A 16,479-nucleotide genomic window follows, 5' to 3' on the forward strand; every position below is an offset into this window, starting at 1 on the left:
ATATCTTTGAATCAAAAATGGGACAAGGAAAGTCTAATTGGGGGAATATTTGCTGAATTTTCTGTGACTTTTGTTTGTTTTGGAAATTAAAATAAGCACTACTGGTTGAGGCAGAGTCTCTGATTTAACGCCTGGCCTGCTCTCCACTATAGCTGCTTCAGCCCTCCACTTTCAATAGAAACCACCCAGTCATCAGTATTAACTTCAACCTGCCAGCTTTAGACATTTCTGTTTTTTCAGCAGATTCCCAAACGACAAAACTAGTTCGCGCTGATTGGCTAGCTCTCCGCGGTCCCTTTGTCTGCCCTCTCCGTTTGTTCTATCCCCGGTTTCCCTATTCACCGACTCAAACGTTAGCGCTATTAGCCTGCTGGAAATCTGCCTGTCTTGGCATTATAGGGGCCTTGTTGTATTTTGTCAGGCAACCCGACTTCAATACAGAGTCACTTAGTCTTCATAAAAGGGGTCAATAAAGGTAAGCTCGTCAGCGTGTGGTTGAATTTATGCAATAATGACATCTTGGAAATAATTATTTTGTGTGTTTGTGTGTGACAGTCAAGCTCTGATTCTTTCCAGTATAAATGTAGATTTATATTCTAAAAATTAATGACTATACTACATAAATTCATGAGAATATAGATGTACATGTTGATATCACCAACTTGCATTGATAATATCGGCACATGCTATATTGGAAAAATAGCAATACCATTATTTGCGTTTGGGAATACTCTGGTTATTGAACCACTGTGAGAAATATTGACCAAATATTTACCCTGTAAAATCAGTTATAGACCTTTGTAAAATCCCACCAAATCACAAACAGCCATTTTGTTGGTGTAAATAGGGTATGGATGGAATATTAGGGTAATATGGATTTAATCCATATGGGTGACACCAAAAACAACTAGGTTGCCCTCTTCTGGCAAGTGTAAAACCGATAGCTGATTGATAGGAGTATCTATGGCAAATTAGTGTCTGTTCTCACAGTAAGAGGAAAAGTGGAGCTGAATTTGAGAGAGATGACAGATTTAATGTTAATGTATTTTACTAATTCTGCTATTAGAACAACAACACATAGAGCCAAAAAAAAATCTGCATTAAAATGTGGATATACTATATTTGTAACGTTTATTAACAATATTTTACCAGACATAACCTGCCATGTAAATCTATTGAATTTGAAATAAATGGGGAAATTTAAATGAGAACAACTAGGGTTTGGTAGACAATATTGTTTTCAGGTGGAACAAGTAGACAATCCATGTATCAAATATCAAAGTTATCCTGGGCAGATGCCCTGAGTGAAGCTCGATAATATAAAAGGTGCCTGTGAGGGCCCATCCTTTCCCACTGATCTCCCAGAGAACAAAGTGGACCTCAGAGTAGACCCATGCCTGTGACCCCTCGATTCAATCCAGTGGAAATGATGTGTTCATTACAATGCAATTACAGACACTTTGGCCCTCTCTCCCTGAAGTGTGTGTGTATGTTGAGAGGGGGCCGCAGCTGACCCCCGTATGCTAAGTGACCTCATTCTCGTGTGTGTGTGTGTGTGTGTGTGTGTGTCAGTCTGCAGGTGCAGGATGTACAGCTTCATGGGCGGAGGGCTGTTCTGTGCAGGCGTGGGGAACATCCTCCTGATTGTTTCCACGGCAACCGATTATTGGATTCAGTACCGGCACTCCAACAACTACATGCATCAGGGCCTGTGGCGGTACTGCATGCCGGGGAAATGCTTCACGCACAATGAAAGTATTGGTGAGGACTACGGCCAGTGCACACAATGATGTCATAACACTGTGATAGCACCCAACACATGTCATAACTGTTCATAACAAGCCATTACAAATGAGAGGTGCTATTTCAATTTTTTTGTGCCATGTCATTGGTACGGCTTGTCACTTAAGAATCCCGATATGTTGTGATTGAAGCTATGTCAATCACACCACATCTGTTTATAAAAAGACAAAGTCCAGGAAGCAAAGTGTAACCCGAAAACCCCCAAAGGATTGATTTGAACTTCCATTGACTAAAACTATTCTTATATCACGCTTTGTATCTAAACTGCATTTACGCCTTATCCATCAGTGAACAATTGCATTTGAATCGGTGATTTTGACACAAAAGAGTCATTATCCTAGTCACAGCATAAGCATCAAGGCATGCTTTCCATAATAAGATTATCATTTGCCAAGCACAATCCAAATGTTTTACCAATATGGGTAGTTTGTCAGGTCATAACAGGCCAGGGTCAGCCACTCTTGTACCCTGACGACCCCTGTTAACCTTTGACCCCTGCAGCCCACATGGATGCCACCCGAGCACTCATGATCCTCTCCCTCTTGGCATGTTTCATGGGCATCATCATCGGCATCATGGCCTTCATCCACTACTCGTCCTTCGACAGGTTTGACAAAACCTTTGCTGCAGGCGTATTGTTCTTCATCTCATGTAAGTTTGGTTAATTGAGTTATTTTCACTTATTTTACACATTTTACTGCTTGATTTTCTTTCCATGTCACTGTTGTAACTGTATGAGAAGTGATGTAATGTTGTTGTCCTTATTTGATGATCTATACACTTTATTGGATGATGAACTCAACTTTTAGTTGGGTGTATGATATTTATGCCTCTAACTTTCTCACTCATAATTATTCACGATTCATTCAGGATTATCAATAATTATGGTAGCAGCCACATTAATGTAGTGAAGTGCTCCAAAATATATTATATTGTTATTTACAATAAAAGTGACTCCAAAATGACAATATATTATTTACCATTCATTTCTATTGGCACAAAATAATCTGAAACACAACTAAAACCAACTGCAAATGCATCCAACAAGTTTGTAGTCACAAGTTTTATGTAATCATTGCGCATTAGGAAAATGGGACCAAATACTAAACTTTTGACTACTTTAATACACATACAGAGTGCCTTCAGAAAGTATTCAAACCTCTTAACTTTTATTGTGTTACAGTCTGAATTAAAAATGGATTCACTTCATTTTATTTATCACCCATCTACACACAATACCCCATAATGACAAAGTGAAAACAGGTTTTTAGAAATTGTTCCAAATATATTGAAAATGAACTGCACACATCTAATTCACATAAGTATTCATACCCCTGAGTGAACACTTTGTAGAAGCACCTCTGGCAATGTTGCACTTTCCACACCTGGATTGGGCAACATTTGTCATTATTCTTTTCAAAATTCTTCAAGCTCTGTCAAATTGGTTGTTGAACATTGATAGACAACCATTTTCAGGCAGGTCTAGCAATATTTTCAAGTACATTTAAGTCAAAACTGTAACTTGGCCACTCAGGAACATTCACTGTCTTCTTGGTAAGACACTTCAGTGTAGATTTGACCTTGTGTTTTAGGTTATTGTCCTGCTGAAAGGTGAATTCATCTCCCAGTGTCTGGTGGAAAGCAGACTGAACCAGGTTTTCCCCTAGGATTTTGCCTATGCTTAGCTGCATTCCATCCCATCTTTTTTTCTCCTGAAAAACACCTCAGTCCTTAATGATTACAAGTATACTGATAACATGATTCAGCCACTACTATGTTTGAAAATATGGAGAGTGATACTCCGTAATGTGTTGTACTCTATTTTGCCCAAACATAACCCTTTTATTCAGGACAAAAAGTGAATTGCGTTGCCACATTTTTTGCAGTATTACTTTAGTGCCTTGTTGCAAACAGGAGGCATGTTTTGAAATATATTTTATTCTGTACAAGCTTCCTTATTCTCACTCTATCAAATAGGTTAGTATAGTGGAGTAACTACAATGTTGTTGATCCATTCTCCATTTTCTCCTATCACAGCCATTAAAGTCTGTAACTGTTTTAAAGTCACCATTGGCCTCATTGTGAAATCCCTGAACGGTTTCCTTCCTCTCCGGCAATTGAGTTAGGAAGGACGCCTGCATCTTTGTAGTGACTGGGTGTATTGATACACCATCCAAAGTGTAATTAATAACTTAACCATACTCAATGGGATATTCAATTTATTTTATTTTTTTACCCATCGACCATTCTTTTTTTTTGGGGTGCCCTGGTCTTTGTGGTTGAATCTGTGTTTGAAATTCACTGCCCGACTGAGGGACCTTACAGATAATTGTATGTGTGGGGTACAGAAATGAGGTAGTGATACACTATTGTTGCACACAGAGTGAGTCCATGCAACTTATGTGACTTGTTAAAACTTCTTATGGTATAGGGAACGCTTGCGTCCCACTTTGGCAAAAGCCAGGGAAAATGCAGCGCTGCAAAAACATTTTTTAATTATATAAAAATCAAACTTTCATTAAATCACACATATAAGATACTCAATTAAAGCTACACTCGTTGTGAATCCAGACGACATGTCAGATTTTTAAAACGCTTTTCGGCGAAAGCATAAGAAGCTATTATCTGATGATAGCACAACAATAAACAAAGAGGGTAGCACATTTCAACCCTGCAGGCGCTACACAAAACGCAGAAATAAAATATAAAACATGCCTTACCTTTGACAAGCTTCTTTTGTTGGCACTCCAATATGTCCCATAAACATCACAATTGGTCCTTTTGTTCGATTAATTCCGTCCATATATATCCAAAATGTCAATTTATTCGGCGCGTTTGATCCAGAAAAAAACTGCTTCCAAAATGCGCAACGTCACTACAAAATATTTCAAAAGTTGCCTATAAACTTTGCCAAAATATTTCAAACTACTCTTGTAATACAACTTTAGGTATTTTTAAACGTTAATAATCAATCAAATTGAAGACGGGTCTATCTGTGTTTCATATAGGAACACAACAAACCAAGCTACTTTTCAAGTCTTGCGCAACTCTCAACAGTGTTACGCAGTTCCTAGATGGCCGTACTTCTTCATTGCACAAAGGAATAACCTCAACCAAATTCCAAAGACTGGTGACATCCAGTGGAAGCGGTAGGAACTGAAAACCAGTGCCTAAGAAATAGCGTTTGCCAATGAGAACTGAACAGACAGAGACCTAAAAAAAAGAAATCTGAACGGTTAGTCCTCAGGGTTTTGCCTGCTACATAAGTTCTGTTATACTCACAGACATGATTCAAACAGTTTTAGAAACTTCAGAGTGTTTTCTATCCAAATCTACTAATAATATGCATATCTTATATTCTTGGCATGAGTAGCAGGAAGTTGAAATTGGGCACGCTATTTATCCAAAAGTGTAAATGCTGCCCCCTATGCCTTAAGCAAATGTTGATAACACTTTATTTCGCTCCTAGCGTCACAACACGTTATGCCACGGTCATAACCATGTCATAATATGTCATAACAGCTGACAAAACTTAACATATCCTGTCACAATATTGTAATAACACTGTCATGACACATATATTTAGACCTGTTGTGACATATATTGCATTATTTTATGGCTGGTTATGACACCTACATAAGAGTGTCAAAACTCATAAAACCTACCACACAAGGCAAACCTTTCCATTACACCATAGCCTACTTGTAAACAGTATGATTGTTATATAACATTTTCAGAAATGTACCATATTACATTATCATTGTAATTGTGCACACATTGATGTCAGACATGCACCTATCCCAATGCTCTGTTTCTGATGACTGGGATGAATGCAGGAGCAGATTTCAGGAGCAGGAAAAGACACCCTCTTTGTGACTGATGCCTGACATAAGGGCATGTATATGATATACCTATCTGGCTTATAGGATTATGATGGTCATAATGCTTCTTGACAGTGCTATAAAGTGTATTTTCTTTGTCCAAGTAAAGTGACACAAGATAGTCATAATCAGGGTTGGGTAGGTTACTTTCTAAATGTAATTGATTACAGTTACTAGTTACCTGTCCAAAATTGTAATCAGTAATGTAACTTTTGGATTACCCAAACTCAGTAACGTAATCTGATTACATTCAGTTACAGATTACTTTCCCCTAAAGACCCATTAGAAGAAGACAAAAATGTATGTTAACAATTGAACGACATCTATTGCAGGATAAATCAATGTTTAAGTTTACATAGCTGGCCATATATGGATGTTCAATTTTACTTTATGGTTTGGTTATGTAGGCTTCTTCTAACTCATCTCTTTTTACTACATATAATAGTGAAATTATATATTTACATTCAAAACCAAAGTCTATCAGAATTTCAGTCATTCTGATTAACGACCCCTTGATCTTCAAGAATAGGACTTGGAAATATGGAAGTATAGATTAGCAAAATTGTTTTACCTGAGCATAACCCCAAAACTAAGGACTTATTAGCCAGCCCTACTCTGTTGTTTATGATTTTGATGTCATGGAGGACTGATTGGGCTCATTGATTTGAAAAAGAAATGCTGCGCTCATGGAATGGCCTGCTTTGAGCACTACTGAAACGTGTTATTTACATGTGAAAAATGAATGCCATATGCTGCATTTGCTATAGGCCGATCGCTTACCTTTTTGTTGGTGACACTTTGATATCTTGATAATATGCAGCTGTTTAAAGGGTAAATCCACAGATGAAACAATGGCAAAATGGCTGCCGCTGACTCTGTTCAGATTAATCAACCTTCCATGACATCAAAATTTGTGTTTTAACCATGTTATGACTATACCATGTTTGTTTACATTTACAATGTTTACAAACATTGGAGAAAAACAAGCTCATATTTTGGGTTCTCATGGAATGTGACAGTTGAACTAAGCTCATGAGGCATTTATAAGTTATATTCTTCAAGAATCAATGGATATACACCACCGTTCAAAAGGGGTCACTGAGAAATGTCCTTGTTTTTGAAAGAAAAGCACATTTTTCGTCCATTCAAATAACATAAAATTGATCAGAAATACAGTGTAGACATTGTGAATGACTATTGCAGCTGGAAACAACTGATTTGCTTATGGAATATCTACATAGGTACAGAGGCCCATTATTCCAATGGCACCATTATTCCAATGGCACGTTGTGTTAGCTAATCCAAATTTATCATTTTAAAAGCGAATTTATCATTAGAAAACCCTTTTGCAATTATGTTAGCAAAGCTGAAAACTGTTGTTCTAATTAACAAAGCAATTAAACCGGCCTTCTTTAGACTAGTTGAATATCTGGAGCATCAGCATTTGTGGGTTCGATTACAGGCTCAAAATGACCAGAAACAAATAACTTTCTTCTGAAACTCGTCAAGTCTATTGTTTTGAGAAATTAAGTCTATTCCATGCGAGAAATTGCCAAGAAATTGAAAATCTCGTACAACGCTGTGTACTACTCCCTTCACAGAACAGCGCAAACTGTCTCTAACCAGAATAGAAAGAGGAGTGGGAGGCCCCGGTGCACAACTAAGCAAGAGGACAAGTACATTGGAGTGCCTAGTTTGAGAAACAGAAGCCTTACAAGTCCTCAACTGTCAGCTTAATTAAATAGTACCCGTAAAACACCAGTCTCATCGTCAACAGTGAAGAGGCGACTTCAGGATGCTGGCCTTCTAGGCAGAGTTCCTCTGTCCAGTGTCTGTGTTCTTTTGACAATCTTAATCTTTTATTTTTATTGGCCAGTCTGAGATATGGATTTTTCTTTGCAACTGCCAAGAAAGCCATCATCCGGGAGTCACCTCTTCACTGTTGACATTGAGACTGGTGTACACAGCATTGTACGGGATCTTCAGTTTCTTGGCAGTTTCTCGCATGGAATAGCCTTCATTTCTTAGAACAAGAATAGATTGATGAGTTTCAGAAGAAAGTTATTTGTTTCTGGCCATTTTGAGCCTCTAATCAAACCAGTGAATTCTGATGCTCCAGATACTCAACTAGTCTAAAGAAGATCAGTTTTACTGCTTCGTTAATCAGCACAACAGTTTTCAGCTGTGTTAGCATAATTGTAAAATGGTTTTCCAATGATCAATTAGCCTTTTAAAATGATAAACTTGGATTAGCTAACACAACATGCCATTGGAACACAGGAGTGATGGTTGCTGATAATGGGCCTCTATACGCCTATGTAGATATTCCATTAAAAATCAGCCATTTCCAGCTACAAAAGTAATTTACAACATTAACAATGTGCTTTTCTTTCAAAAACAAGGACATTTCTAAGTGGCCCCAAACTTTGAACGGTAGTCTACAGTATATATAATTTACAGTGCCTTGCGAAAGTATTCGGCCCCCTTGAACTTTGCGACCTTTTGCCACATTTCAGGCTTCAAACATAAAGATATAAAACTGTATTTTTTTGTGAAGAATCAACAACAAGTGGGACACAATCATGAAGTGGAATGACATTTATTGGATATTTCAAACTTTTTTAACAAATCAAAAACGGAAAAATTGGGCGTGCAAAATTATTCAGCCCCCTTAAGTTAATACTTTGTAGCGCCACCTTTTGCTGTGATTACAGCTGTAAGTCGCTTGGGGTATGTCTCTATCAGTTTTGCACATCGAGAGACTGAATTTTTTTCCCTTTTCTCCTTGCAAAACAGCTCGAGCTCAGTGAGGTTGGATGGAGAGCATTTGTGAACAGCAGTTTTCAGTTCTTTCCACAGATTCTCGATTGGATTCAGGTCTGGACTTTGACTTGGCCATTCTAACACCTGGATATGTTTATTTTTGAACCATTCCATTGTAGATTTTGCTTTATGTTTTGGATCATTGTCTTGTTGGAAGACAAATCTCCGTCTCAGTCTCAGGTCTTTTGCAGACTCCATCAGGTTTTCTTCCAGAATGGTCCTGTATTTGGCTCCATCCATCTTCCCATCAATTTTAACCATCTTCCCTGTCCCTGCTGAAGAAAAGCAGGCCCAAACCATGATGCTGCCACCACCATGTTTGACAGTGGGGATGGTGTGTTGCTTTTACGCCAAACATAACGTTTTGCATTGTTGCCAAAAAGTTCAATTTTGGTTTCATCTGACCAGAGCACCTTCTTCCACATGTTTGGTGTGTCTCCCAGGTGGCTTGTGGCAAACTTTAACCGACACTTTTTATGGATATCTTTAAGAAATGGCTTTCTTCTTGCCACTTCCATAAAGGCCAGATTTGTGCAATATACGACTGATTGTTGTCCTATGGACAGAGTCTCCCACCTCAGCTGTAGATCTCTGCAGTTCATCCAGAGTGATCATGGGCCTCTTGGCTGTATCTCTGATCAGTCTTCTCCTTGTATGAGCTGAAAGTTTAGAGGGACGGCCAGGTCTTGGTAGATTTGCAGTGGTCTGATACTCCTTCCATTTCAATATTATCGCTTGCACAGTGCTCCTTGGGATGTTCAAAGCTTGGGAAATCTTTTTGTATCCAAATCCGGCTTTAAACTTCTTCACAACAGCATCTCGGACCTGCCTGTTGTGTTCCTTGTTCTTCATGATGCTCTCTGCGCTTTTAACGGACCTCTGAGACTATCACAGTGTAGGTGCATTTATACGGAGACTTGATTACACACAGGTGGATTGTATTTATCATCATTAGTCATTTAGGTCAACATTGGATCATTCAGAGATTCTCACTGAACTTCTGGAGAGAGTTTGCGGCACTGAAAGTAAAGGGGCTGAATAATTTTGCACGCCCAATCTTTCAGTTTTTGATTTGTTAAAAAAAGTTTGAAATATCCAATAAATGTCGTTCCACTTCATGATTGTGTCCCACTTGTTGTTGATTCTTCACAAAAAAATACAGTTTTATATCTTTATGTTTGAAGCCTGAAATGTGGCAAAAGGTCGCAAAGTTCAAGGGGGCCGAATACTTTCGCAAGGCACTGTATAAGTCCAAAAATGGATGTAGCAACTACAGATTGCCCCTTTCAGTCTATCAAAACTGTGTGAGTTTGAGCATGTGTCCATTAGGCCTATGGATTTTTTTATCAACGTGAATTAGATTAAGCAACAAAAGCCTCATTTTTATTCCATAGGCTGGGATTCGCACTATGCAACTGTTGAAAGAGTGCATTTTTCACTAGCTGTACACTGGTTTCAAAAACAAGGATTGTTAGGCAGTTTAAACTTCTTGTATGATTGGGTTCAAATGCAAATTTAGATTTGTGAACAGCCATCCACAACAATCACAAGCCGTAAGGCACAAATAGCTAAATGAGAGAGCAGCAGTGGGATTCACATCAATGCTCTGTATAGATGTCAATAATAAGTGATATGCGTATCGCCGTAGACTAAACCATTGCTGCCCTCCTTACCTCCAAGTGTTTATTCAAGTTGGATAATCTTTGGATGCCGACAGCAGTCCCACCATTGGAAGGGCATAACTTGGACTGTAGCCTACAAAAGCCGATTGGTCTCTGACTTATGGTCAGACTCACTCACATTGAACAAATTTAAACGTGCACATTTTTTCAATGCTGATTTGAATCACATTGAGAAAACAGAGAAGTGTCAAAGATTTTTTTTATGCAAACACCCTTTCGGGATTCAAAAGTAATCCTCAAAGTAATCAACTCGTTTTTCAAAAGTATCTAATCTGATTACAATATTTTTGCGGGTAAAGTAACAGATTACAGTTAGAGTTTACATGTAATCTGTTACTTCCCAACCCTGGTCATTTATGACAGTGTCATAAAGTGTATTTTCTTAGTCCAAGTAAAGTGACACAGGATGGTCATAATGCTTTATGGTGACAGTGTCATACAATTTATAAAAAATAGGATGACAAAAAAAACAACAGCAACACCCAGGTGGCGACACGCATCTCTGTGTGCCTGGCAGACATCTCAGCTTGGACGTCAGCTCACCACATTAAACTCAACCTCGACAAAACGGAGCTGCTCTTCCTCCTTGGGGAGGCCTGCTCGCTCCAAGATCTCTCCATCACAGTTGATAACTCCACAGTGTCCAACTCAGAGTGCAAAGAACCTTGGTGTGACCGTGGACAACACCCTGTCATTCTCTGCAAACATCAAAGCAGTATCTCGCTTCTGCGGGTTCATGCTCTACAACATCCATAGAGTACGACCTTTCCTCAGACAGGAAGCGGCGCCGGTCCTAATCCAAGCACTTGTCATCTCCCATCTATACTACTGCAACGCTCTGTTAGCTGGGCTCCCCGCTTGTGCCATCAAACCCCTGCAACTTATCCAGAATGCCTCAGTCCGCCTGGAGTTCAACCTGCATAAGTTCTCCCATGTCACCTGCTCCTCCACTGGCTTCCATCATCTTCAAGACCCTGGTGCTTGCCTACGGAGCAGCAAAGGGAACTGCCCCACCTTACCTTAAGGCTATACTCAAACCCTACATCCCAACCCGAGCACGTTTTGCCACCTCTGGTCTCTTTGCTCTCCCACCCTTACGGGAGGGCAACTCAAGTTCAGCCCAGTCAAAGCTCTTCTGTGTCCTGGCACCCCAATGGTGGAACAACCTTCCCCTTAAAGTCAGGACAGCTGAGTCCCTGCCCATCTTCCAAAACTTCTGGAACCCTACCTCTTAAATAACGCTCACAGCACCCCCGTTAGACACACATTTCATTAAAAAGTAACCTTCTTAAATACATATCATTCGCGTGGTTCATATGTACTCATGTAAATACACTTAATACAAGCCATCTTTTGTCAAAAAAGAAAACCATTTAAGAGCCAAAATGTTTTAACGAAAACACATTTAACCCGAGATGTCATCTTGTCTCATTGACTTACATACAAAGTTAGCTAGCTCATATGAAGTGGAAAATCTCACTCCATTTCCACTGTCAAAACACTTAAATTATCCATCAAAATGACAAGAAATCTCATAATTTTGTAATAAACATGTTATCGCTATAAATGTTTATAAATGTTATAAACCAGAAGACAAGATGAATGAGACATGGACAATTAAACATTTTCCACTTGGCTTCTCATCCTGTTTCTCTTCTTCCAATGAATGAGGTGCGTGCCTGCTGCTAACAGTTTGAATGTCTCCCCCTAGTGGTAGCACTAATTATACATGTATATTAAAGCAACACCATGGAGAACTACAATAAAATTGTTGTGAACAAACTAACTTTGATTACAAAATATGGACATTTATAGAATCTATCACAGAAAATGTGTTGTTGCTGTAAGGCTAATAATATAAGCCAGATAGGCCTATCACTTACATGACCATATGTCAGTCATAAGTCCCAAAGAGGGTGTTTTGTCCTGCTCCTGCATTCAACCCAGTCATCAGCGACAGAGCATTGGGCTAGGCAAATGTTGGTACAATGACAATGGTAAAAAATTGCCAATTTTAGGAAATGTTATATAACATATTATTTACAAGTAGATTGGAATGGTTTGCCTTTTGTGGTAGGTTTTCTCATAACCAGCCATAAAATATTGCAATATTTGTCACAAAAAGTCTGTGTCATGACAGTGTTATGACAATGTTATGACAGGTTATATCAGCTGTTATGACATTTTATGACATGGTTGTGACCATGTCATGGTGTGTTATGATGCTAGGTGTTAAATAAAGTGTTCCCCCAATGTTTACTCCTGAACTTATTTAGGCTTGCCATAACAAATGGGTTGAATACTTATTGACTCAAGCCATTTCAGCTTAACATCTTTTATTAATTTGTAGATTTTTTTTTTTAACACAGTTCCACTTTGACATTGTGTGGTATTGTGTGTAGGCAAGTGAAAAAATAAAACTAAATTTAATATATTTTAAATTCAGGCTGTAACTTGACAAAATGTGGAAAATGTCAAGGGGTTTGAATACTTTCTAGAGGCACTGTAAGTAAATTTGTCAAAATAGTTTTGGTTCCATTAAATGGAAGGACTATGTACAAAAAGTGCTGTAATTTTCTAAACGGTTCACATTTTATGGATGAACATACCCTCAAATTAAAGCTGACAGTATGTATCATTCAAATCAAGTATAGAAGTACAAAACAATAAAAAACGTGTCACTGCCCATGCTAACTTGCTAACTTTAAGTGTTACTACTTTATCAAAAACTGATTTAAAAATGTATCTCTAATCAAGTGAAAGATTTATCTTTAGGCTCCCCCATGATATATATATATATATATATCATGTATATATATATATACATATATATATATATACACACAAATGTTTACAGATTTAACTTCATTAGATTAAATATAACTTTTTCTAAATAACAAATATAAGATCAATGTACCTCATCCTCGTTTTGTTGGAGTGACTTCCCAAGTTGAAATGAGACAGATGAAATATTTAGTTGAGCAAAAGTAGAGGCAGCTGGGAGGGATATGAGGTGACATAAAGTGGTTTCTGTGAGAATTACATGCAGGTGAGTTTAACACAGGGCCTCCCCCAATGCAAACTGTTCACTAAATGATTGTGCATAATCATTTCCATGTTAAAACATAACACATGAAACTCTTTTAAGAATCAAAGAATGCAAAAACATGGATGCCTGTGGATGCCATCATTAAATGATGTAATGTTACATTAAGTAGTTTGATCTCCTCTCTCTCTCCAGGCTTTTTCGTGTTGCTAGCAATGGCAGTATACACTGGTGTGACGATTAATTACTATGGTAAACGCTATGGCAACTGGAGGTTCTCCTGGTCCTACATCATCGGCTGGGTGTCAGTGGTGCTAACCTTCTTTTCAGGTAAAACCAAGACATCACTGGTCACACTCCCCACATAACATTCAGTTGTGAACAAATGTTTTATTTAAGAAAATGTATTATAGTCAATGGTCAATCCAGGGCCCATATTCACAAAGTGTCTCAGAGCAAATGACTGCTGATCTAGGATCAGTTTGCCTTTTAATCCTAATTAATAAAGTGTGGGGGGGGGGGATCCTAAATCAGCATTCCTACTCTGAGACGCTTTGTGAATACGGACCCAAGAGTATTATCAAGGAATAATATATTTTTGTTATATTTATTTAACCTTTATTCAGCCAGGTAATTCATTAAGAACAAATGTGTGCTACATCGATTCCAGATTGAATATGTACAGCTCCTATTTACTTCAACATGCTTCAATCTCCTTACAGACTATCTGCTTTTTTGGAATATAGAATCTTTAATGGCAGCTGAATTGTGTTTTATATCATTTTGGTCTAGGTCCTTCAATGTATGTGTGTGTGCGCAAAAGTACAACATGATGTCTTTGTCTTTTTTTTATAAAGGTATATTCTATATGTGTGCCTATCGGATGCACGAATGCCCCAGAAACTCAAACTCTCACTAGAAGACTTCAGAAATGATCATCAATATCTTATGATTTTGAGAGCCACTGACTTGTGGCTGTTCCCCGTATTTGAGAGTCAAGATGGATCAACCCACTATTTACTTTTGGAACATGGATTATAGAATTTAAATTATATGAATAAAGGACGTTGGGCGTAAACGTGTCACCTTTTCAATGATTAAATGCTTGTTCTTTTATATTTGCATGGCCCATTTTTACACGTCAGACATATTGCCCATTTTGACTCTACAGGTCTGATATGATATATACAGACAAACTATCCCATATCTGGTCAAGTTAAGTGATCCAAGTACCTAAAAGAAATTGTGACAGATGCACTGTCTCCAGGTATGACAATCCATATTGTGGAATAGCTATAACAACCTAGTTAGCGCTTTAGCAGAGTTTGGGAGGCATCAAGAAATTATACAACATTACTGTCCAGGGTCAGCCTACAGCAGAAAAACATAGTATTTTTCATGTGTACATCTTTTTAATTATTTTAGTATAGTATGTAGAGGATGCACAACAAGTTGCTATGTTGAACTATGTAAAAAAAAACATGTATGTGTTTGGATCATACACCAATGTTGTGCTCTTGTGGCAGGCATTCTTGTACAACATTATGAATTATATTTTGTCCAGGCTAACAGGATTGGTTAAGTGGAAGACCCAGATGTCATATAGGCTTACAAGGAAACCAAATATATTGCATGCAAGATGGTGTACTGGTGCCAGGTATACATATTCGCAAAACACATACTGCGATTACACAGGCAGGCAAATTCTGATTGTTTATCCACTAATTGCTCTATTGACCAACCAGATCAGCTCTTTTGTCAATAATTAAGGCAAAATATCAGAATTGGGCTGCCTGTGAAAACACAGCCATATTGTGTGTGAAATTTGTGTGAAGATGTCACTTCGATTGGTTAAACATTGACCGGAGTTAATTGATGGATGTCAGAAATGTTTAGGCCAGCGTTTCTCAAACTCAAACCTGGGGACCCCAAGGAGTGCACATTTAGTTTTTCGCCCTAGCACTACACAGCTGATTCAAATATTCAAGCTTGAGGATGAGTTGAATATTTAAATCAGCTGTGTAGTGCTACGGCAAAAAAAACATGATGTGCACCCTTTGGGGTCCCCAGACCGAGTTTGGGAAATGTTGGTTTAGGCCTATAGGACCATGTTTTGAGATAAAGGTGTTGGAAAAATTGACACATATTTAAATTAATATGACATAACAATGTCCTCTGGTGTTTCACAATCAATCATCTTATTGATGCCAAAAAGTCACTGAAACGTAATGATCTAATAGAACCTATCCATGCGCCCGAGCCACTGGTGCGTGATGTTAACCCTGACATGAAACAAAGATGAATTGCAACAACAACAAAAACTACTTATTTCCACTAGATTGAATTTGATTTCTCTTGTTACCAGATCAATAAATATTGTAACTGCTAAGAATGACCAGTCGTCTTTGAAGCTAACCGACGTATTACCAAAATGCAATGCTGCAAGCCTCTTATCGAACGAAAATAATACGCCACTTACTTTAGAGTGACGCAATGGCTCCCAGGCACCACATTTTACTTGATGAAGTTGGCTGTTAAAGCAGCTTAACCCCACCTTAAGAACGGAACGGATCCTATTGACTATCCGTGCAAAGACGATGTAATTGTCATTTGTTCAATTACTTTCTCATTTTCATCTAAAAGCAACTAGCTACCATGATGGACCTTTAAGGATAGAGGAGATGCACGTGCATCCGAGGCCTTCGCGTATTAGTCCACAATTTATCTGGAAAGACTTTGACATTTAAAATAATAGGCCTAAAATGCTTTGCAAGTTTTTTTCAGACAGATAATTTGTCCTATATGCCAATTATCTTCAACAGATGTTTATCCAAATAGCCTTCTACAGATAGGCCATATATAAAAATGTAATAAAATAGGCATCGAGAGCATTACCAAAGTGAGCTAAGCTCTTCAAGTCATGTTATATTTACATCACTTAATGTCTCTGTTCACTCTTCCATTTCACTCCTTCAACTGTCTAATTGTGTGGTAGCCATAAAAGTGTACTCTGTGATGTATGGACTCAGGGAAAGAAACACAAACTAAAACAGTGTCTAAATCTGTCACATTTCCAAAATCTTTAAACTGACATTTTGAGTAATTTGCAAGGTCTACACGCATTTTCCTTATATAAGCTCATGCATATGGAGGACGTGTTTTAGATTTGGCGCAGTAATGCACTTTCGTGAGTAATTGAATTCAGTAATTAATTTGTTATGCCTACCTGATCAAATGGAAATCC

General features: G+C 38.1%; 1 protein-coding gene across 1 annotated transcript; it reads left to right on the forward strand.

Annotated features, from left to right (window-relative positions):
* Positions 1-231: 231 nt before the first annotated feature.
* On the forward strand, positions 232-14,313 carry LOC110539146 (lens fiber membrane intrinsic protein). The gene is made up of 5 exons (XM_021626110.3): positions 232-475; positions 1,573-1,761; positions 2,305-2,454; positions 13,431-13,565; positions 14,093-14,313. Exons 2-5 carry the CDS (start codon positions 1,587-1,589, stop codon positions 14,152-14,154), a joined length of 522 nt encoding a protein of 173 aa, XP_021481785.1. The 5' UTR covers positions 232-475; positions 1,573-1,586; the 3' UTR covers positions 14,155-14,313.
* Positions 14,314-16,479: the final 2,166 nt, after the last annotated feature.

The sequence above is a fragment of the Oncorhynchus mykiss genome, chromosome 12 (assembly GCF_057628025.1).
Source record: "Oncorhynchus mykiss isolate SJ-2025 chromosome 12, ASM5762802v1, whole genome shotgun sequence".
Taxonomy (NCBI): Eukaryota; Metazoa; Chordata; class Actinopteri; order Salmoniformes; family Salmonidae; genus Oncorhynchus; species Oncorhynchus mykiss.